At 40.6% G+C, this 24,457-nt stretch overlaps 1 protein-coding gene across 1 annotated transcript in view; it reads left to right on the top strand.

Annotated features, from left to right (window-relative positions):
• Nucleotides 1-24,191, top strand: part of TMEM120B (transmembrane protein 120B) — a 35,739-nt gene extending 11,548 nt beyond the window's left edge. The window contains 9 exon segments of the mRNA XM_018557033.1: nt 3,085-3,201; nt 5,338-5,397; nt 6,599-6,694; nt 8,869-8,958; nt 11,231-11,296; nt 12,495-12,560; nt 19,312-19,486; nt 20,335-20,403; nt 23,457-24,191. Coding sequence (XP_018412535.1) covers nt 3,085-3,201; nt 5,338-5,397; nt 6,599-6,694; nt 8,869-8,958; nt 11,231-11,296; nt 12,495-12,560; nt 19,312-19,486; nt 20,335-20,403; nt 23,457-23,564 — 847 coding nt within the window. The 3' untranslated portion in view covers nt 23,565-24,191.
• Nucleotides 24,192-24,457: the final 266 nt, after the last annotated feature.

The raw sequence follows: 24,457 nt of genomic DNA on the forward strand, positions 1-24,457 counted from the left end.
TCAGAGGCAGCAGTGTCTTAATGTGACATTGCAAATATAGGGGGTCCACAGGAGTGCTTAGGCATCCTCCCATACCATGAAGTTACCCTCTATATTTTTCAGGAGGAATTTCTGACAAAATGTAAATTTTTCAGGGACTGCTTAGGCACAATTCACATTTCTGAATTTTCCCCATAACATTTTCACTTTTTGAGTTCATTTCCCCTTCATCACAGGCCTATGCTTGCATGTATTTTTCTCACCTTCTAACCTGCAGTAATCTCTGGAGAATCCCACAAGTCTGTACTTGTTCCGAATCAATTAGAACTTGCTAGATGGTTGCAGCTGCTGTCAGAATCCTTTTGCAATACCTATAAAACATGAATATTCTTTGTTCTGTAAATGTCAATTTCAGGATACCTGCTGTAAAAGAATCTATAGTTATTGTAGTTTACTAGTTAGAATGTAGCCAGCAGCAGGACCAGACTTGTGAAACTTGAAGTGCAGATGCACTTATAATTAAGTGCTGCATCACATATTCTTTAAAAGGGAGGCCTTAGTTCTACTTTAAGCTTTTGTATTAAAGTTTGGAGTGCTGCACATTAAATATGCTAATAATGAACACTGTATTTGCCCATTGTTACTTTTCTTCCTTTTCCTATTAGGTGATGGTGGCCATCTTTCTCCACACCTTCATGTCCTAGCATTTCTTTAATATAGCTAGGTCCCTTCAGTGCTATATGGACTACAGTTTGGCATTCATTATGCATCTTTTTTCCGTAGAATCTGAAATTGTATATTGTAGGGAACTGTCTTTTTATTATCCACACTACATCTCTTTGTGCTGGCACACAACAGGTTTCTTACAACATGGTACTGAGGTCCTGAAAGTAAGGTCAGGAAAACATTTTATTTTAAGGGTTGATGCTGTGCATTGCGGTTAGTGCTTTGTGATCCCATTTATAATGAATGGCACCCTAATGCACTAAGGCTAATCATCTCTGACACACATGTTGCACAGTACGCATTTCCATGTGTTGTGGTGTACTGCCACTGTCCATTCTGATGCATTGGTGTCTAATTTATTTGAATGGGCTGCAGCACACATTACCGTGCAACATAACGCATGCACAGAAACAGACACTGGCACTCCAAATTGGCAAGCAAACGTCTATTGACGTGCAGCATAGTAGAAAAAAGCAACGAACGTTTCGGGGTTACACAGGATCCCCTTCATCAGACAAAGCATACTTCGGGGTCACACAGGATCCCCTTCATCAGCCAAAGCATACTTTGGCTGATGAAGGGGATCCTGTATGATCCCGAAACGTTTGTTGCTTTTTTCAACTATGCTGCATGTCAATAAATAGACATTTCCTTGCCAATTTGCCGGTGTCTGTTTCTGTTCATGATTGTTACGGCTGCCATCCGTTGACTACTGCAGCACCCACGTCTCTTGAGGATTTTTTGTGGTCAGGAGTGCGATGGGACCATGGACTTTCTTTACATAACGCATGTAAACGCAAAGTGTGAATGGGCTCTGACTTTTTTTTTTTTTCCCGCTAGAGAAAGGTGTGTGTGTGTGTGTAAAACCTATGCAATAGACTTGCCTACTGCAGAGTTGGCTGGCTAGACTAGTCAGCTAGTCAGTAGTGTGGGTCTTGCAATTCTGTAATGGGTGTACTCAATAAATTTGCCAATACGGGCACTTTCATTGGATAAGGGATGGTATTTTTTGGAGCTTGGCTATAAAGAAGTCGGTAAGACCATCACTCAAAAACTAAATCAGAGTTAGCACAGGAAGCTTTTTTGGCTCATGGTATAAAAGTAATAGGCATTTACAATGTGTGCTCTTAAGCAGGACCTTTACTTCCTAAAGTTTAAAAATTTGAGTTCAGGATCATTTTAAGGGTTGTTACCACCAGACTGCATTTTCTTGTATTACCAGTCCAATGAATTCAGATCTCTAAACAATCAGTATTGCCAATGTGCTTTTTTTAAAAAAAATACAGTATTTGCCGGCGTATAAGACGACCCTCTAATTTTTAGGCTATACTCGTCGTATAAGATGAGTACAGCCCAAAATAATGTTTAAATACACCCACTAACCTCCTTGGCGGTATTCCCGAGTGTGGCTCGGGGCTAATTTTCAGTACCATAAGCGGTAACCCAGAGCCACACTCAGGATTACAGCGCAGCGCTCTTACCTTGTCCACGATCCCCGCTGTGTCCTCCGTATTCTGGGTTCCGTCCCTTGCGAGCGTCCGCGTCGCAGGGGGGCAGAACCGGCGGGAATTTTAAAAGTAAAAAAAAAAATAGAACAAAAAATAATCAGACCGCCAGGGAGGCTAATCTGTCAGCCCGCTGGATGTGCGGTAATACTGTATGCACGGTAGCTTCAGCTACATACAGTATACTGCGCTGAGCCAATCACGTGGAGCGATGTACACAACCTCCGCCAATCCGAGCAGGCTTTGTATTCATAGAATACATTGCTTGCCGTGATTGGCTCAGCGCAGTATACTGTATGTAGCTGAAGCTACCGTGCATACAGTATTACCGCACATCCAGCGGGCTGACAAAGGAAGAGATGGGGCATGTCAGACCAGGTTGGTTGCTAAATGTACAAATACGGTAGATTTCTTGTGTTGTTGGAACAATTTCTAAGCGGAGCATTTATGGTTTTTGACTTTCAGATCGTTAAGATGTGAACCTACAAAATACATATACAGTGCTTCTAAAATGATGTTTAAAAAGGAAAGTATCTGGTGTGAAGGTAGCCTCACTGTCTATATAGACATACTCTGTACAGACCACAGGGGATTGTGTAGAAAATCTGTATGTTATATCTGTGCTTGTGTGGGTTTCCTTCAGGTACTCTGGTTTCCTCCCACACTTCAAAGAAATTCAGGTTGGTTAATTGGTTTCCCTCTAAAGTTGGCCCTAGTTTATATATGTGACATAGGAATGATAGATTGTAAGCTCTCTGAGGGATTGTTGTGAATGCACAGTCTGTAAAGTGCTGCATAAATTGTCTGTGATATATAAATGCCTGTATTAAATGAAATTAAATAATGATAACCTTGTTTTATTCTTCCCATCAAGGCATAAACACTCTGCCAGCCTTGGCGAGACTGACCTCATCCAGCAGATAGGCAGTACCATTAAAGAGAGACACAATGCCTTCTTTGACATGGAAGCTTATTTGCCAAAGAGAAATGGGTAGGTTGCACCATTTTTTTTCTCACTTGAGTATCATCACAAATGGTGGTGTACTTGCTGTTGTTTGGATCTCCACAGATTAGGTAGAAGACCTTTAATTAAATATACTTACAATTCCTATCCCTGGAATCCTTAGTAACAGAGAAAAGCAGAGAGTATAATTCTCAGTATTTCTGGTTTATGTGATCAGCCCACTATAGTTGTATTTTGTCTTTAAGCTCTATTACAGTCTTTCTTTGTGCTATCTACTATTAGGTACTTATGTCATCGCTACCAGCCCCAATCAGTAATGCATGGGTTTCATGTGTTCGTTTGGGTAGAACCATGCAAATAATTTTATGTTAATTTAGCTAACTGTGCATCCATAGTGGTTGGTATATAACACAGATACAGCCCGGGGACAAGCAATTCATTAATTGTATGCCCAATGTCCTAAAATAAAGAATTGCTTACATTTTTATTGGCTTTGTGTTGGGAGTGATGACATGCAAATGCCTTCTATTTTAAAAAGGCAAAGCCAAAAGTGTACCTTGCAGTGCCTTAGGAAAGGGGATTTTCAGTTCATTTTGCCCTGCCTCACTAAGATAGTTATTCTAGTCTGGTATCGCCCCCTTCCCCAAAGCCCAATTTTGTAATGGCCAGGGTTCTATAGCATGCAATGATCGGGGCAAAACTGACTTAATCAAACATATGCTAGTATGAATGAATGTCTTTAAACTTAGGTTGTATCTGTGCTGTGCACCGAAGCTCTATTTTTTGCTTTTTATTCCATGCTTCTGTGTGCAATAGAAGCTATATTACAAACTTGGATAGCTTGCTTCGACCACAAACTGCTTAGGAGATGGCCTCTTGATTGACGGCTCTCATCTCGCTGTCCTGTACTTTCCAGACACAAGCGAAGGAAGGGGGACACTTGCACAGGCACTAGAACTGAAAGGGGAGCCTTGTGTCTGGAAAATGCAGGGGCAGTGAGATAAAAGCTGGCAGTCCAGAGTCTTGCTTTGTGGAGCATGATCAGAAATGAAGAGGCGTGAACTGTCAAAGTCTTTCTCCAGCACACAGAAGAATGGGATAAAAAGCAACATACTCTGTGGGAGTTAGGTGACTGAGCTGTGAAACTAATACAAGGTGAGGCTTTTTCTTTAAGTAGGCGTGCCTACAATACTATAGTCAAGAAATGCTCGTATTCATTTCCAAAAAATGTATATAAATATAGAATTAATATATATGATATATACCACAGAGATAGAGGTGTCCATTATGATTTGGATCACTATATGTTATAATACAGAGGACTCTCCCTCCTCGTACAGCTTCCCAGTAATGAACAGTTGTCCCCATTGTTTACATTTTTTATCATTTTCATGAAATAATTTTGGTTACTACTTGTACTATGTAGGACAGGGACTTCCCTTTTCATGAGCAATATAGTGGATGAAATCTTCTGTGGAAATACCCTTTGCCTTTTAGCATCAGCCACAATCTCAACCCAACTTAGAACTTACCATACCGATAGGATTGCTCTCTGGGAGAGCTACAGTGCTCTATATAGAATGATATATTGTATGTAGACTGCCAGGACAAAGTACATCTGTTCCTTGAAGTGTGGGCCTACTATTAAAGTGGAAAGTCCCTTTATTTAAATCAATCCCTGGTGTCTGTATTGCTGCCCAGCTCTTAAAATAGCTAGTAGTTTTTTTTATATTCTGACCATGCCTGTTATTTGTTAATGCTGATGCTGCTCTTGTTTAATTTCCTTTAACATTCAGTGTGCTACTAGCAATGTTTGTTTTGTACCAGGACAGAGACTGCAGTGTTAGTCTGCCCTTTGTTCAGGCTGTGCAGCTCCACTGCTGTACTGAAGTGGTGACCTTTGCAGTAAATGCTATCTGTGCACATTAAGTCCTGTTACATGTAACTATTTACCAGATACATAAGCAGTTTAGGGCACTTGTGGAATGTCAGTTACGTTGTTTCATTTGAAAGTACTGCAGTCATTGAAAAGCTGTCCTGTAATCTTCAAGCATTTTCCTAGACTTCATTATGTGAACCCAATTTTTAGTTGTATTCTATTAGCTCTTTGATAAGAGCCTCGGTCATATTTGTGTAACTCCAACATGTTCTCTCTCCTCTTAGTTTATATTTAAACCTAGTGCTCGGGAATGTGAATGTCACTCTTCTTAGTAATCAAGCAAAGTAAGTATGAACTTTACTAAATTCCATTTGTCTTCTTGTATACAAAATCTTCACAAACAGTTTCTACTTGTTCTGCGTTCCTAGCTATGCCGCATTCCCTTATAACAGTATCTCATCACTTCTTATAAGAGAACCCCAAGCAGGGACAGCTAGAAATTCCATACAAGTTTGCATTTCAATGTTCTGGGAAATTCACAATCCAGCATTAATCTGCAGTTTCTTATATTCAGAAATGATGCAATAAAGTAATACCTGCACTGATAGAAATATGGAAGCTGCTAATGCTGACCGACTTCTGAAAATGTTAGTTGCCTGGCTGATGGACATCATAATTTTATGCGTTACTGATGTGAACAGGTATGGATCAGGGGTTCTGATTTCACTCTGATCCACCTTGCTAAATTTGTTCCAGGTCAATTACTCAGGTTTCCTTAAAGAATAAACACATTCAGATGTAAACTCCATATATTTCCTTGCCGGAAACCTTCTTTAATATGTTTGTTAGGCTTACAGATTGGTAGGTTGCAGTAATACTTTGTACATAGCGGTATCTCAGGACAAGGCAGTCTCCAATGCCATTTATGACTAATGATCATTTAACAAAGGGTAACTCGCATTAATGCGTTGTGGGTTTATTATTAATTATTTTTAACTGACACTGAATAGTTTTTCAGGTTGTGACAGTGGATCCTTGCTCACTTGAGAGTTTTACTAGGCCTTGCATGTTTTTTTCGTTATATAATCAAGTATTAACACATTTTCTTTATACCAGAAATTGGGAACTTGAGCTTTGATATGTGACACATAAATGTCAGTGACATGGCATTCTTTGTGCGCCACTGCTGATAACAAATAGGTGTTCTTCCTTCTGCCCCAAGTCAGCACATAGTCCACATAAAGCCACACCAAGTGCTGTAAATGTTCTACATTATTGCACCATGGCTGTTCTCTTTATTTAGCTGTGTGCTATGACTGACATTAGACACTTATAGAAGTAGTAAGGAGTCAGCAAAAAGAAAAAGCCGTGTGAATATCACACAGTAGGGGTCACTGAGACTCTGCTTTGATCATTTGGATCCTAAGTAATTGATTAAAAATTGTGCATGTATGTATACATAAATAATGTGTGTATGTATGTCTATAGTTTGGTTTTAGTCTGTGCTCTAAGTTCATTGTTGTGGCCTTTACATTTTTATTTTAGGTTTGCTTACAAGGATGAATATGAAAAATTCAAGCTTTATTTAACAATAATCTTGTTACTTGGAGCCATAGCTTGTAGGTTTGTGCTTCATTACAGGTGAGAAATTCTTCTTCTGATCACAGCATTGTAATATTTTATCGTGCAGATGAAATGCTTTACGTAACACAAATGTAGACATTAGTTCATAAATACATCAGTCAAGCATTGCATTTCCAGCTTCCATAGTTATATAAATCTAGCTTTTCTCGCCGGCTCTTGTCATTTTAGGAACTGATTTTAACAACCTTGCTTACGGCCTTATAGGAGTGAAAACTCCCACAATTCAATACAACTTTTCTTTATTTGTAAAAAAAAAAAAAAAGTTTGCAAAATTTTATCAGATCACATGGCCAAAACTGTCTGGTAAAGTCCAGAAAATGTTTATAATATTTAGCGGCATCTTATTTAACAAGCAATGCATGCAGCATTGCATCTTTGATCTAACTAATAGTTTAAACAACAAAGGTCATTGATCAGAAACAATTTGCAATATTTGGTAGGACCTCCTGATGATTTGTAACATCGATTTCCACGTTTGCAGTCCAATTTGAGAACACCCCACTGTATGCTTTTCATGTGTTCATAGTCACACAGCACGCCTGGCAATATTTTCTAAAAACGTAACTTTTTAGATGTGTCTGTGTGACAGAAAACGGTCTGTAACCATAGATAGATTAGGGACAAACTGAGTATACGATGCTTCTAGATTTTAAACCGTTTGCTAGAACAGTGTTAAGATCTACAAATATTTTACTACTGATAATGAGATCTGCCTGCACAGTATAGACTGAGTGATGTTTACTGTAACCTGCCCAGCTCCCCATGAGTTCTAGAGCATGTATTGTGCGAGCAACAACAAATGTAATGCTTTCTGAGTGTAAAATATGTAAATGTAACAAATATAAAATGTGTTAACCCAGTTTAGCTGCAAAAGTGAAAATACACTTTGTAACCAAATGCTTGATAAGATCTGAGTAGCCGTTGGGACATAGTTTGACTTGCTCCTGCATACAAGTCTGTTTCTGTACATTTGTGGGATGTCACAGCATTTCAGTTGGACAGAAATTCTGTTGTTGAGCCAGTCTGCTTTGGATGTACTTCTGCATTTTTAGTCAGTGCAGGACCCAGTTTATTCTTCATTTTAATTTAGACAAATTCACTGACACAGATTTTTTTTGTTTATTGGTTCCTTTCTTTTTGTAGTTATAAGTAACCTTCAGGCCTAAAAGGTGCATGATAACGTGTGCAAAGAATAAAAAAAAAAAAAAATGGTTCAAAGGGCTATGAACTGCGTGTCTCTTCACTGACAAATATAATATGCAGCAAGCAATATCAGATTGAAGTTGAACCCCTAATCTGCATACTTGTTCTAGACCAGTCTCTCGGAAAGTGACAAAAGCATTGGATCAGAATGACAGCTTGTAGTGCGCATTTTCAGAAACAGAAAAGCCATCAGGGGCAGTTTTCATATTCCCTCATTACATGGTTGTGTTTGACTAATCAATTAAAGAACTTACAATTTAGGTCTAATTTAGGCTCCATTTACACATGAGCTGCTGTCTGCACGTATACGGCTCTATGGATACGCGCAAAGCCGCTCTAAACAAAATACAATGTACTTTAATGTGCATTGTTCCAAATTATTGCGGGGACTGCATGGTACGAAACCGTATGGCCTCCGAAATAGTACAAGCCCGATAATCCTGCTGATTCTGCGCGTTCGCAGCTATTAGCCACAAAACGAACGGCATCATGCGGATTAAATATTTGATCAATTTCGTCCTGCACGGTCTTACGTGCGGGAAACACAAATGCTATATTTGAATGGAGCCTTAGACCAATCCATTCAAGTACCTCAACTAACAAAAATGTATCATTTGTGTATCACTCTGAATTGGTGCTGACACTCTCCTTCCTTCTGCTGGGTGGCTACTTTTGTTCCCCATGGTCCCTGTGTGTGGTGTAAAGTAGTCACTGCTCCAAGCTCACTCCCGTGATGGACTGCAATCTCAATACAAATTGGTAAAGTAAATGTAAGATTGTAGTCCATAACAGGAGCGGATTCGCATTCCTGCAAAGCATGATGTACTTTCACCACAGCTGGAGGGCCGAGTTTGCATACCCGTTTTGGTTCATGGGTGAGTTCTATACCTGCCCTTTTTTATTCTTCTTCCTGTGTTCATTTCACACCAAATAATGTTCACACACAGATTTTCTATTTTGTCTCCTAGAGTGACAGATGAAGTCTTCAATTTCTTGCTAGTCTGGTACTATTGCACATTAACTATCAGAGAAAGTATCCTCATTAGCAATGGATCACGGTGAGTGCCAAAACAAAAGTAAAACCATATGGGGGTTCAATAATGAAAGCTTGAGGTGGCAAAAAAATTAAGCAATTTGACAGACCCTGGAAACTGGTAGTTTTCTACTAAGACACTACATGCTTTGAGGGCTGCCATTGCATGATGGTATCTTAAGTGCCTTGGCATCCAAAAGCTGGTAAAAGCCTCTATTTATTTATTTCAAATTTTTAAAGCTTTAAACTGTCTTAATAGCCTTTCATCTCTGGGAATTCTGTTCAGGCGTTTTTTAAACTTAGTGACACTAAACTCAGGAGTTAAACCTTAAAAATCCATTCAAGTACCTTACCTATTAACATAAATGTATCTTATCTGCGTATCACTCGGCTGTAGATCCTCAAATCATCTCTGAATTGGTGCTGACACTGTCCTTCATCCTGGGGGGTGACTACTTTGTTCCCCATGGTCCCTGTGTATGTTGTAAAGCGGTCACCGCTCCAAGCTCGCTCCTGTGATGGACTACAATCTCAGGTTTAGTTTAGTAATCTGTATTGAGATTGTAGTCCATCACAGGAGCGAGCTTGGAGCGGTGACCGCTTTACAACATACACAGGGACCATGGGGAACAAACATAGCCACCTTCCAGAAGGAAGGACAGTGTCAGCACCAATTCAGAGATGATTTGAGGATCTACAGCTGAGTGATGCAAAAATAAGATACATTTTTGTTAATTGTTAATGTACTCAAATGCATTTTTAAGATTTGACTCCTGAGTTTAGTGTCGCTTTAAGTTTGAACCTACCTTTGAGAACCATTAGCCTTATATTCATTTCCTATGGAAAAAATAAAGGACAAAACAAGAAAGAATTGCACTTCCCTGTTTTTTTTTCACCAGCGCATTTTTTATGTAGTTCATGCAACCCCTGATATTTACCCCCAAAATATCATCAAAGGGTCTTCTGATTTATAAGGATTTTATATAAAGGGGCTTTTATGTAACCAAGTGCAGTGGAAACATTTGCCATTGAGTTAAGAGCTTCCACCCTTCCATGTTGTCACGTAGGGTTAAGTCGGGTTTGCATGTAGAGGAATAAGCAACCTGTTGCCATTTTCAAAAGTTGTGAATGGTATCGCGAATGCCCTTCCTGTTAAAAAGGGAAGTCTGGTGAGAGAGAGTGGGGAGCTGAGAGACAGACAGAAAGGTCTGTGTGTGTGGCTGCTCAGACGCCTGTGGAGTTGATCTAGGTGAGATCACCAAAACGCACTACGCTGTGCAGGACTGTTGAAAGACTTTTTGCTTTATGTTTGCTGTGGAAAGCCTTTTACTTTGCCGTTTTGCTGAAGAAAGCTATTTGTTCTGTTACCGTTGGATTAAATAAAAGCTGCTAATTTTTATCGGACTGTGTTGCAGACACATGTGTACCCCTGGGGTTCCCCACACTACATTTTTTCACCTATAATGGCGATCTATTGCTCTATCTTCTCAGTTAGCAGAGCACTAGATAACATTTTCTGCAGGGGAATGCAGGACTTGGCTGAATCATTTTCCTATAAAATCATAATGCCAAATAATTTTGACTTTACTGTGGTGGAGACCACCCTTATTGAAAGTTCTGTGTTAGAATTGCAACAGCTCCTGGGATAAACAAATGTAATGCCAACACAGTTTTAATACTTGGAAGGTTGTAGATATCGCCTATTGCACATTTATTAACCTGCTGTTTAGACTTGGCTTTGGGCAAGCTACCTAATGTACAGATGTAATACACATATGGGATGCAATTTCCCTACCAAAGGTTTTGCAATTCTGAAGAGCAAGTTTTGAGATCCTGCCACCTGTGCCAGACTGCACAGACAAATCCTCAATCTCCACTGTAGAACCTTAGCTCAGCTTGGCAAAGAACACATCCCTAGCCTCACTAAGTGGCCAGTGAAAGAGCGGTAGCAGATGGATAAAGTAATCCTTCTGCTCCCTCCATTCTTCCTTTTTTCCTTTGCTTGTTCCAGGTCAGTGACCATAAAACGTGCATTAGTATTTTTTTTTTCTGTTCTTTCCTTGGACTTCTGCTTTACTGTCCTTTTTTATTCTGTGTGTTTCAAACACTTTACATATCAGTCATTTGTTTTTCTAAGCTTAATGATTTTATTAAGGAGATATTTCTTCTATAGATGGATCCTTATACCTGATGTTTACATGTTCTTTTGTTCTAATAGTCTGTTATCAACAGGTCATTGTTCAGTGTTGTACGTTTTATAAATAATTGTTTTTATTTTAACGCTTTGTTTTTTTCAGAATAAAAGGATGGTGGGTGTCACATCATTATGTATCTACTTTTCTATCTGGCGTGATGCTCACGTGGTAAGTTAAAGAACGTGGCACTTTCTGGAAGTAGTAATGTTTGTGACATGGCTAGAAATGTTCTAGCAATAGAGGAGTCGTCTGACCACATTTTTGTGAGCTGAACTGCTTCAGGTAAACATGCAGACAAAGATGCATTACATACAGTATCTCACCGAAGTGAGTATACCCGTCACATTTTTGTAAATATTTTATGATATCATTTCATGTGACGACACTTTGCTACAATGTAAAGTAGTGAGTGCACAGCTTGTATTTCAGTGTACATTTGCTGTCCCCTCAAAATAACTCAACACACAGCCATTAATGTCTAAACCGCTGGCAACAAAAGCTAGTACACCCCTAAGTGAAAACATCCAAATTGGGCCCAATTAGCCATTTTCCCTTCCCGGTGTCATGTGACTCGTTAGTGTTACAAGGTCTCAGGTGTGAATGTGGAGCAGGTGTGTTAAATTTGGTGTTATTGCTCTCACTCTCTCATATACTGGTCACCATACAGCGGTTTAACAGGACAGGTTCCACTCGGAACAGGCCTCGCCATGGTCGACCAAAGAAGTTGAGTGCACGTGCTCAGCGTGTACTCACTTCGGTGAGATACTGTATGTGTAAACTGTCCTACCTGCCAAAGTGTTCATCCGCCCCTTCCACACTATGAATGTAGATGCTACACCTCTGCTCGTAGCCTGCAGCTGTTTAGTTTTTTGCATCATGTCTCCAAAATAATGCACTATAGCTACATTCAAACTATACCTTGTGATAATGCACCTGCGTTATAATTCAGAGGGATCATATATGGAAGGTACTGAAAATCAGACTTGACACCCCCCTTTTTTTTTCTTTAAGCAGTGCCACTGTAACAGTGTTTTTGGATGCTAACCTAAATGAATGCACTACAATGCACACCTCACTGTAGTTTGCGCATTAACATGCATTGCTGTAATGTGCGATGAATTGTGTGCTTTACAGCGCATTCCTGCAATGCATTAATGTGAATACAGACTTAATGTATAGTATATTGTCACTATATGAAAACCTAAATGAAGGAAAGTGGAGCTGCTGCCACAGCAAAAGGGCAGTGTTTCCTTCAACCTGGTATAGAAACGATGGCAGTTCTCCTTGTTGTCAGCATTATTTTGTTTTATTTAAAAGGTGTAACACGGGTAAAAGGAGCTAATGCATGTATCTTTTATCTATCTAGGCCAGATGGGCTAATGTATCGGATGTTCCGCAATCAGTTTCTTGCATTTTCAATATTTCAAAGTAAGTAGATGTATTTTCTGGCCAGAGCATTACATTCGGGGTCCTCTCCCACCTGCGTGCATGCATTGTTCATGCAGTTTAAAAAGCGCATTGATGCTCCTTATGTTATAGGAAGTGATGGGGGGGACTTTCAAGAATATTGATTTTGGGTAGTGCAGATATGTTACAATGCGAAAAAAATTAGAGGGGCACCAATATGAAAATTTCAAAACCGAAATAAAAAAGTCAGGCCGAAACGGAAAATGTTTCTTCAACTTTTTTTTAGTATTTTTTTTTTTTTTTTTTTTTTTAAAATTTTTTTTTTTTTTTTTTTTTTTTATTACTACAACTACATCTATGAATGAACAAGAGGTGATGTAGAACACTCCCATTTATTCATAATTGAGGATACAGTAAACGTACTATGTCCTCAATTATGTACAAACACTCAGCGATCGCTGAGTGTTTTTACCCGTTCTCCTTCCTGACACGATGTCACAGGAGGCTGAGCAAGCGGTGCAGGGAGGAGAGCTCAGCCTTCTGTGACAGCGCTGGCTGTCTCCGCCCACAAATTCAAAATATTAACAACATACAATGCCATCTACAACTCAGCCCCTAGCTACATCACCAAGCACATTTCAGAATATCACCCAAACTGTCCTCCCCACTCCTCAAGAACTCCAGCTCTCCTCACCTCCTCCCATGCTTGCCTCCAGGACTTCTCCATAGCCTCTCCCATCCTCTGGAACTCCCTACCCCAATCTCTCCACCTAATCTCTCCACCTATCTCCTAATCTGTCCGCCTATCTCCTACTGATAGTGAATTGGCTTGGTTAGAATAAAGAGGCAGAGGCCATTAGAGGAGGGGAAGCCATTTTGAAAGAGAGACCTGCTGGAGAGGAGTGTTCTGAGCACAGAGAAAAACCCATGGCATGTGTGAATGAGAGAGAGAGAATGATTTTGCTAGCTGAAGGATCCTAACCTCAATTCCTATCCCTACTGCCTCCCTCCAAATCCCCTCTCCATTTCCCTTAATTGCAATTAGAATGTATGTATATCCCTATTTGTGAATAAACTCAAACACTTATTTAAGATTCAGTTGTCCGTCAGTAATTCAATGCACCCCAAAGCAGAGCACATTCTACACCTATTCTGTCCAAATTTTAGGTGATCCTTGAGAACTCATCTCTTCAGTGGAAGCCTATACCACCTCACCATAATAAATGTCCTTCCACTTCTTCCATTAACTCATCCCACACAAATGTTACCTTTTTGTATCACCTGCCACTACTACTAGATTATAAGCTCTCATGAGCAGGGCCCTCCTAACCCTCCTGTATTGAAATGGTATTGTCGCAGCACGATCACTTTTCATTTTGTAAATCACTGCGCAAACTGTGCAATACAAATCCTGTATAATATTCATAAAGGACAGGAGCTGTTCTGTGCATATGATAGGTTTCACATGGGAATCGGCCAAGGATTTTGCACTCCGTAAGCACACTTGGTGCCAAAAAAATGAATCTGTCAAATGTCAGGGAATGTAAACACACAATTTTTAATAGTGTTTCTTCCCAAATAAAGGGATGTGTAATGCATTGCTCTGGGTTTGTTGCCTTCCATATTTGTCAGGATTCCAGGCTCTAGCTTTCTTAAAGGATAATTAAAGCCTCAATTTTTTTGCATAGATCTGCTGGCAAGCAGTAAATCTATGCAAAAAGTGTAAAAAAACAAACAAAAAAAACCCGCTTTAACAGAGGTTAATACTTACTCGTGTCTTCCCTGCGCGCTCCCGTCCGAAAATGTGAAGATCCTCAGGCGGCCGCAAAGCATCTTGGGGCGGGCACATGAACAGATCACATTTACGGCTGGGACGCGAGGAGAGACGCAAGGTAAGTCTATGGACGCTTGAACCCGCATGCAGACACCGTGGAAAAGGAAGTGCCAACAAGCTCAGAGGAGTCAGCGCTGGATCGGAGACCTGCCGCACCGCTGGAGGGACAGATCAAAACGACAGGAAAGAAGATGGGATTGCCGTCCGCCTGTTGTAAAAAAACGGACGGATGGCACTGCTGCATTGGCGGGTTGCCGTCTGCATTTTTTTTAATGCTCTCGCGCGCCCCCGGGCAGAGAAGACCCGTGCTCTATAGCCTGCTGATCGTCTATATGTGCTCGTTTTTTCGGTCCCCATCTGCTGCCGCCGATTTTTCGCATTGCCGCCCCCCCCATCCCCCCATCATTCAATCCCGGGATCCGCTGCCCCATCTGCGGCCCGGGACCGGCTCGGGAGGGCGTCAAGAGGAAGGAAGATCAGCTCCTTACTGATCTCCCTCCGGGCTGTGAATGCAGAAGTGATGTGTATTAAATCACTTCCGCATTCACCTGTCAGTCATCTGGCTGCTATAGCCAGAGAGAAGAAGCTGATGAAGCAGATCTCTTGGGGTAATTATATTTTATTATTTAATATAGGGGAAACAGGTTTTTTTTTTGTTGTAGAATTTTGGTAATTTTTCCTTTTTTAATATAGTAAAAAATAAAACCCCCATAATGAATAAATACCACCAAAAGAAAGCTCTATCTGTCCCCAAAAAATGGTATACAATTCATTTCAGTACAGCGCTGCATGACGGAATAAATGTCAGTTAAAGTACCGCAGCGCTGAATACTGAAAAATGGCCTGGATGGGAAGGGGGTTTAACACCCTGGATGTCAACTGGTTAATGTCACTTTAAACCTTAGCATAGTACCAGTATTATATTGCTATTAGGCCACAGCCATGCTAAGAAATGGCAGGTACACTTGATATTACAGCAAGTAATATGATATCACATGCTGAAATGTAAAAAAAAAATCATTGGTGAGGTAATTTTTGGTGCACAGGTTTTTGGTTCAGAAAGTTTCAACACATAATACAGTAGCCCCACTCAAGCGGCGGCCATATTGAGTGGGGCACCTGAGATAAATAACGTGCTGGATTACTAGCTAACGAAGGGAAGGGAGGAGGAGTCTGGTGATGTCACGGACATCGACGTCACCGGACTCCTCCCCCCTTCCCTTTGTTAGCCGACGGAGCCACTTGGGGAAGGGGGGAGGAGTCCAATAACGTCGATGTCGGTGACGTCAACGGATCTCCGACGAGACTCCCGGAAGCCGGCAGAGAGGTGAGTTTTCATTTTTGATCAAAAGAATTTTAATCGATCAAAACTTTTAACGATTAATCCAGAAATTAATCGTTAATTTCCGCAGCCCTACAAAAAATATATATAATCCTGAAAGTGCCATAAAATGGTCAGATGATCTGACTGTCCCACTTAATATTTTATTGTGTTGCTTCCACTACAGCAAAGATTGGGACAGAATTGTATAACAATATTGGCTACAGTGCAATCCTATAAAAAGTAAGGCACATTGGTTAGTAGTCATTGCTACAGATGGGTGGGGGGAAAGTTTGCATTCCACTTTGAAGGGAAACTGTAATGTGTGACAGCCACCTCCCAACTCTGTTATTCTTATCTCAACATTGCTGCTTGTTCCTCTGTGGCAGCGGCTGTAAAATATCATACTGTTCGGGCCTGAGCTTTGTATCATAGAAGTCACTTGCTACCCCAATTGAAGAAGGCGAGTGCAATTGTGGAGTAACTCTGGAGTCTGAACTTTGTGAAATGTCACTTGCGACATTTCAATTAAGTTCTAAAAACTTCAGCACTGTCTCTCTCATCGCATGTCATCACACACCAACACTATTACCAGGGCTTGAAAAATTTGATGGTGTCTCACCAGTCAGTCAAAAATGTCACCAGTCAGCATGACCGGACTATAGCCTTTCAATTTATGTTAACATTTTTGGGGACAGATAGAGCTTTCTTTTGGCTGTATATTATCACCATTGGGGGGGTTATTTTTTACTATATAATGAAAAAGTACAGTAAATTTCGAATAAAAATTTTTTCCCCCCTACGTTATATTAAAAATCTATTCTTACCCATATTTTTGGTAAAATATAAAAGATGGGGTCACGTCAGGTAAATAGACACCAAACATGTCAAGCCTTAAAATTGCATGCGCCCGCAAAATCGCAAAAAAACTACCACACTGAAAAGTGCCCATAGGTGACGCTTTTACTGCTCATCAGTTTTAGTGTTATCAGTAATGGCCCTAAAATTATTGCTCACACTCCGACGTTCGCGGTTATATGTAACGTGTGGCACAATAGGCGCAATCGTTGTAGGCGCACCCGACGCATATCTGCATGTGTATGTGGGGGGCGGAGGACTTTAAAAAAAAAATTCTTTTTTTAATGCTTCATTTTTTTTGATTCTTTAATTTTTGTATTTTTTTTTAACACAACTTTTGGCTTTCACATAGTGGGGCTAAGAAGCCTCCTATGTGATAGCCAATTTACATGGCAGGTCCTCTTTATGAAGACATCAGGGGTTTCCAAGACCACTAATGTCACCTAGGGACCCCCAGAGAAGCTGATGAAGCAGAGATCTGCTTCATCAGCTTCTGAAGCTGGAGTGTGACACTGAATGCAGCAAGTGATGTAATATACATCACTTCCTGCATTCCTGGACTGGAGAGTAGATCAAAGGGAGATTGTGTACTGATCTCCCTTTTGATCTCCTGTCACAGAGCCGTGCCGGTCCCGGCCGCATCGAGCACAGCGGATCTCAGGACCGGCAACGGCAGTGACAGCTGCTGGTAATACAAGCGATTGGGCGTCTCGAGACGCTCGATCGCTTGAATGTAAATCTCCCGGCCGGCCGTGTAATTACAACGGCCGACCGGCAAACTGCTCGTCGGGCTCCGCCGTCCTCTCGCCACAGACGAGCGAACAAGTGGATTTTTCAAGCCCTGACTATTACACTTTGTGAAAGGACCTTGGGGTCAATTCACAAAGCTTATTTTCTTCATTTCGGCCGTTATTTCATTGATATCGCTTGTTATATAGTTGCTGTTTTAGAAGATATCTGTGCTCATTCCAAAAATAAAACTACATACAGCAAGTTGATGTACTTACCAACTGTAAGGTCTAAATGGTTTCTCTCTCCTAATGCACGTAATCTGTATAGAGAGCCACTTTGATAGTAATATTGTAGAAACTGTACACAGCCTGCAAAACAAGAAGAATATTTAGACAATAAAAAGGCCTGAGATACAATATCTGACAAAAATTGATACTGAATTCCTACAGAGCAAAATCAGTCTATTTTATATAATCCAAAACACACACAAAAAAAAGGAAGTGCGCTACTATAGATAAAAAGGTATACATTTTATTTTATAATTTGCCCTGCTTTAAAATACACTCACAATGATTCTGGTAGAAAAAAATATTGCAAAGTTGTTGACAAATAAAATAAAGTTTTTTTTTTAATATTGTTTTTTTAAAGCAACATAAAATAAAAAATGATATATAGATAGAATCGCACAAGACTAATGAAAAGACCTTTAAATATTATTGGTCAGAAAGGTCCAAAGTCCACCATTGGTTACAATTGGGTTGAACTGGATGGACCTTTGTCTTTATTCATTCTCACCTACTATGTAATACATATCATTTTAGGGGTACAAACAAGGCTTAAAACATGGCATCACATACAAAATGCACCGTTTTGGAACCTTATATGGGGGTCAATTCACAAAGCTCAGCGTTATGAGAGTAGAAGTTAATTTATCTATCCTTATTTTACCACTCTTTATTTTACTGGCTGAAACATGCAATTCACAAAAGCCGGAATCGTTAATGCACACGCAGTTTAACGTTCCTTAAGCAAGTGTTATTTTAACATCACAGACTTTATTTTATCTATTGCTGTGATAAAATAACGTTTTGGGTGTTATTTTAACACTTTTGCAGTGCATTTTGGTAGCAGAAGGGGTGGAGCAGATGCTTAAATTACTGTTACTTTCACCTTCACCACACAAAAGGATTCCACATAAATTTTTGGGGTACAAACAAGGCTTAAAACATGGCATCGCATACAAAATGCACCGTTTTGGAACCTTTATATGGTCCTTTCACAAAGTGTAATAGTCAGGGCTTAAAAAATACACTTGTTCGCTCGTCTGTGGCGAGAGGACGGCGGAGCCCGACGAGCAGCTTGCCGGCCGGTCGTTGTAATTACACGGCCGGCCGGGAGATTTACATTCAAGCGATCGAGCGTCTCGAGACGCCCAATCGCTTGTATTACCAGCAGCTGTCACTGCCGTTGCCGGTCCTGAGATCCGCTGTGCCCGATGCGGCCGGGACCGGCACGGCTCTGTGACAGGAGATCAAAGGGAGATCAGTACACGATCTCCCTTTGATCTACTCTCCAGTCCAGGAATGCAGGAAGTGATGTATATTACATCACTTCCTACATTCAGTGTCACTTTCCAGCTACAGAAGCTGATGAAGCAGATCTCTGCTTCATCAGCTTCTCTAGGGGTCCCTAGGTGATATTGGGGGTCTTGGAATGTCTTCATAAAGAGGACCTGTCATGTAAATTGGCTATCACATAGGAGGCTTCTTAGCCCCACTATGTGAAAGCCAAAAGTTGTGTTAAAAAAAAAAGTAATACAAAAATGTAAAGAATCAAAAAAAATGAAGCATTAAAATTTTTTTTTTTTTTTTTTAAGTCCTCCGTGACTCATTGTTCACACACCATTCTTATTGTATTTCTTACCCTTTTTCTGTTAAACACAATCAAATTTAGATTGAACCAAAAAACAGTATCCCAATTGTAGCTTGTGTCATGCTGACACTTAATAGAATTAGTTAAATGACTTGTAAGTATAAATACAGTGCAGATATCCCTGTAATTGTACCGCAGAAGCTGTGTTTTATATGGGAGAGGGGGGGGGGGTCTCTCTACAGGGGGTTACATCTCTTCTTATCTTCTAGAGGGCTTTCAGTCATGGATGTGGCGAGGACTGACCTTTCTTCTCCCCTTTCTCTTCTTTGGCCATGTAAGTGCTATTTTGTACCCCGTGTACACTTGTCTGTTTGAATATGCAAAACGTATAACTACATATGGTTTTCCTCAAAGTACTGTATGTTCAATAAATTATATGACCCTATGTAAAGAAAAACTCTGCTACTGGCTTTATAGAGTTGCGGAACCTCAAGACATTTCAAACACTCTGACATATAAGGCAGAGTAAAGGGAAATCGGAGCAGTGTGTGTTCATTCCTCCTTAGCATGCCATAGCTGTCAGTGGTGAAGTAGGATACAGGCACAACGTAACAACTACTAAATTACATGTTAGTGATCCTTTGGCTTTGGAAATGGAGACAAAGCAGCACAGTTTTGTTTGTGATCTGCTCAGCTTTGCAATTACAAACCATAAAAGATACTGTTTTTAATTGCAACCTTCTTCTTTAAATTAGGGGGTGTCCTGTACAAAAATAAAGGGCTGTGTTGACATCAGCTGTCATTTTTCTAGAGCAAGTGTTACACTAATACTGGACTCGGGTTAGTAGGTAACACTTGCACTTGTAATACTTTTTAGTGTCTGTGTATATTTCAATTATTTATCACGGTTGTGCTCTTTACAGTTTTAGTTCATGACATCCTCACCTAGGGAATTCCCCAGCAGGTTCATTGATCCCGTGGTCAAGGTTCATTATTATTATGAAAGAAGGAACCATTAGTGCTGTCCATGTATTTCCATGCTGCTTTTTTTTTTTGAACAGCAGAGTGCAGTGCGGAGTCACAGAAAACAGTAGCTGTCCCTGGTAGCTTTGCACTGTGTAATCAGTAGACTTGATGAAGATCAGACTGTGCACATTAGTAACCATCCTTCTCTTTCCCCAGTTCTGGCAGCTGTACAATTCAGTCACACTTTTTGAGCTGTCTAGACACCAAGCATGCAAAGAGTGGCAGGTAATGTACACTTCTTCACGACTTAACACAATGAATTGCATCATTCATACTTCTGTGTCTGAAAACAATGGGGGGAATTTATCAAATCTTGAGCAGCTGTGCATGGCAACCAATCAGCTTCTATCTTTCATTTTCAAATCTCAACTGAACAAACTGAAGAGATAAGCTGATTGGTTGGCATGGACAACTGCTCCAGACTTTGTGTGCTCCAGTTGTGATAAATTCCCCTCAGTGGTTTTTACTTTTTTTGTGGATGGATTTTACATGTGCTTTATAGGTTCATCACAGTGTAATTGTTTTTCTCTTACATACACATTAACCACTTACCTACCTAACATAAACCAGCAAGCATGCTTTTTCAGAAACAAAAGCATGAGTGTAGGGCTGCAGCTAACGGTTATTTTCATAAATGATTAGTTGTCCGATTTTATTTTTATAACTAATTGGCTCCATTAAACAAAAATCTCTCTCCTCTCCCTCTCTCTCCCTCTCCTCTCTCTCTCTCTGAAATCCTTGCGCTTGCTCATTTTTGCAGCTTCCAACACATCAACTTCAGGGAAAAAATGTTGACTTGCTGCCTAATATATCCCACCCACTTCCAGGTGCCATTGTAATGAGATAACCAATGTTATTCACTTCACCTACCAGTGGTCATAATGTTATGGCTAATCGGTGTATATGTACTGTATGTATGCTCCGTCCAAAAGTTGACAATAAAATGCTGATGCTTTGACCTACCCGTGAGTGCCTCTATACCTATTTTTCTGTATGAGCACCCGGGCACTTACCTTACAAATAGACTACGATGGTTACCCCAGAACAGATGGATATATTACGCACACGCGCTAACTATTGAGATCCTGAGATTGTTGCCTGGATTTCCACATTCCTTCGTTGTGCTCCCCCACCAACCTGTTCACCTGCTGTAACCCTGAACCTAATCCCTTTGCAAGCTGTTGGGCACTATTGGTGTTCATGCAGGGTTTATTATCTTGTTACCTTCCCCACATGACAGTGTTTGGGCCGACTATAGGCTCTCAAACCGAGCGCTGCATATTGAGAGGAAAGGGGAAAAGTCATTGTATTTTTCATACTTGGAAGTCCTAAGTATTTGTGAGGGCTCTGAAAGATGAACAGAAGAGTGGGGGAGCATGGCGAAGGGGCATATCAGCAGGAGACGTTTTTTCACAGTGACAGATTCTCTTTAAAGTAATCATGTCATAACTGAAATATGGGAGCAGCCATTGTGTGAGGCACTGACCCAGAACAACTGAAGATTAGGACTTTTCTGGCTGCATGTTGTTTAAGGTCACCAACCAAAAAGTAATGATAGGATTAGAGTGACAACCTTGTAACTTGCACCTTCTATTAGGAGTCATCCATTGCAGTGGCCTCATTTCTGTCATAATGAGTTTTTGATGTTTGCAGGTCTAGTGATTCATTCTTTGTCATAGAGCATTCACTAAATACCATTTTAAATGTCTTTTATTTATTAAAGGTGTGTGAGGTGTAAAGACCGAGATTTGTCACACTTCATAAAAAGTTATATCAGTGGTTTCATCCAGAATGAAAGCTGTAATTGTCACCCAGGTACATGAATCACTCATACCTTGTGCTGCTGCAGATCAGACGTCTGCAGAGTTTATCAAGGGTGGAGCCTGGCTCGGGACCCAGGCGAGGCTGAAGTATGTTGGAGTATTGAGGGCACACCTAGCTAGTACAAACACTTACAGATGACACTTGCTGGAGCCTCCTAGGTTGCAGCCAAGTAGGCGCTGTATCATTGAACTTTCATTAAGACCTTGTTCAGATGTCTCATGTTGGCATTTCCACCAAGAACGTTAGACTCCTCATCTGTGTGGAGTAAATCTATTTGGGGCTTTCAGGTACCCTTCAGTGCATACACAGATACAAGAATATATAGATATCACATTCACTCATTTTATTCTCTATAAAGATGGAATTCAAAAATCATCCCCCATAAAAGCAAGGGTTGTACATTTAATACAAGATGCGTCCATTATCAAACCCACATGTTTTTTACATAAGAACTCCAAGAAAAAAATGTATTAACCCTTGCAGTAGGGCTACCTCTGCACTGCAAAGGGGTTAACGTTCTAGGTAAAAACAAAGTAATAATTGGCAGATTCTCTGAGCTGGTTTGCTCTTAGGCTGGTCCCTGGGGTGTCTCTTCCCCCTCCTCTACAGAGGTCTAAGGTCCCGTAAATCATCACATCTATACACCGTCTTTAGGTGTGAGGATGCTGAGGAAAATCCCACTACTGCAACAGAGGAGGAGACAGGGTGGAGGGAACACTGTGACAGTGGAGGATAAATCCACACTGTACCAATCTCATTCAGCCAGCACCAGGGGCTGTCTGAATATCTGAATAGCGGCAGCATCTGACAATTGTCCACCCATCTCCTTTTGTAATTGAAGTTTGTCGACCTAGTCGTAGTTGTGAGTCTACAGACCACAGTGTGTATGTCCCTCTCTTTCTGCAACTCCGCTGGCTTTAGAAGCAATTGGGAAATCTCTGGTCAGTAATGAGCATTACAAAGGCCTGCAACTGCTCATTCTCACTGGAGCAAATACCTCTAAATCAGCGGTCGCCAACCTTTCGGACCTCATGAACCACTAAAATTAATTTTGTGTGTGTGTGTGTGTGTGTGTGTGTGTGTGTGTGTGTGTATAAGATGCCCCGCCTCCTGCAGAGCCCGCACTGTACTGAGAGCCGCGCATTCCTTGTGACAGCCACTGCTTGAGTCAGTGAGAGGCAGCCCCGGAGCGTCTGTGCCGCTTCAATGATGGCCCAGCCTGCACGGCATCAGAGGGGCCCGGGGACCAGCAAAATTTTCTCAAGGGCCACTTGTTGGCGACCGCTGCCCTAAATGATGCTTCAACCTGTCACGTCGCTATCAAGTTGTACATATTCTCCCCTACAGGGCTAATAATGATAGGAAGCTACTAAGCTAGCACCTTCTGGGAAGCTATCTGCTATTGTCTCTGCTGCATTATTAATTTGGGCTTTTTTTTTTTCTGCATCCTCCAGGTTCTCGTGTTGGCTCTCACTTTTCTTATCCTGTTCCTGGGGAACTTTTTGACGACTCTGAAAGTGGTCCATGCAAAGTTTCAGAAGAATAAAGAAAAGAAACCTTGATGTTAACTAGACCCTGGACTTGACTGTTATGTAGCTAATAAAAAATTACCCAAAATGAAACCTGTTTAACAGAAAAAGGGATTGTGGGAAGCTACAGGTATCCCAACATCTGTAACACTACTGGAGACTGTCTGCAGTCCTCACATGCTGCTTCCTTTTTTCTCTCCAGGAGAGACCACTGACTTTACTATACCAAACCGCTAAGTTTCATCTGCAGTGATAAGACCTTACATGCCACTTGGGGCATCACGGTGTAGTGCTCCACTTTGTACCACTTTAAGGTCTTAAAGTGCTTGTGAAATCACCTGCATATAACTGATGGATTATTGGAGAAGCTTCGTGAAAGTCTGATTCTCATATGCAAAGTCTTAGGTGCATGCATAGCGTGAATAATTATTTGTGTCCTAAACCTTTTACAAATACTGTTTTTGGGAAGAGTGTACAGACCGGCATTCATTTTTATTTTCTGTTCAGTCATTTTGCATCTTAAAACTTGATGACAAATGAATTAATGTGAAAAGGGACTTTTCCTAATGATATGTTTACATAAGGAAATGTTTATGTTGGTGACAATGTGTGGGTTATGACTGGAAAGAGTGCAAAATAAAACAAAATAGTCTTTCATAGAAAAGCGCATTGCTGGTTTTTACTTGGGGAGCCCGGAGTCTGATACTTCAGGAAACTGTAAATGAAAGGAAAAACTTTGAAATAAAAAATGTTGACAGCATGTAATGATGTCTGTAATGTACTGACAGTTGGTGGGTAGGCTCTGTCTTGTGTGTTTCCTAGAGCAAGGAACCTCGTGCCAGCCATATTGTATACCAGTTTCAATAGTAATGAGCCTAAATATTAAAGTACGTTGTTCTGTGTGTGACAAAAATCTTTGGCATCTG

This window comes from Nanorana parkeri, unplaced genomic scaffold (assembly GCF_000935625.1).
Source record: "Nanorana parkeri isolate BGI_ZX_2015 unplaced genomic scaffold, ASM93562v1 scaffold13, whole genome shotgun sequence".
In the NCBI taxonomy this organism is placed as follows: Eukaryota; Metazoa; Chordata; class Amphibia; order Anura; family Dicroglossidae; genus Nanorana; species Nanorana parkeri.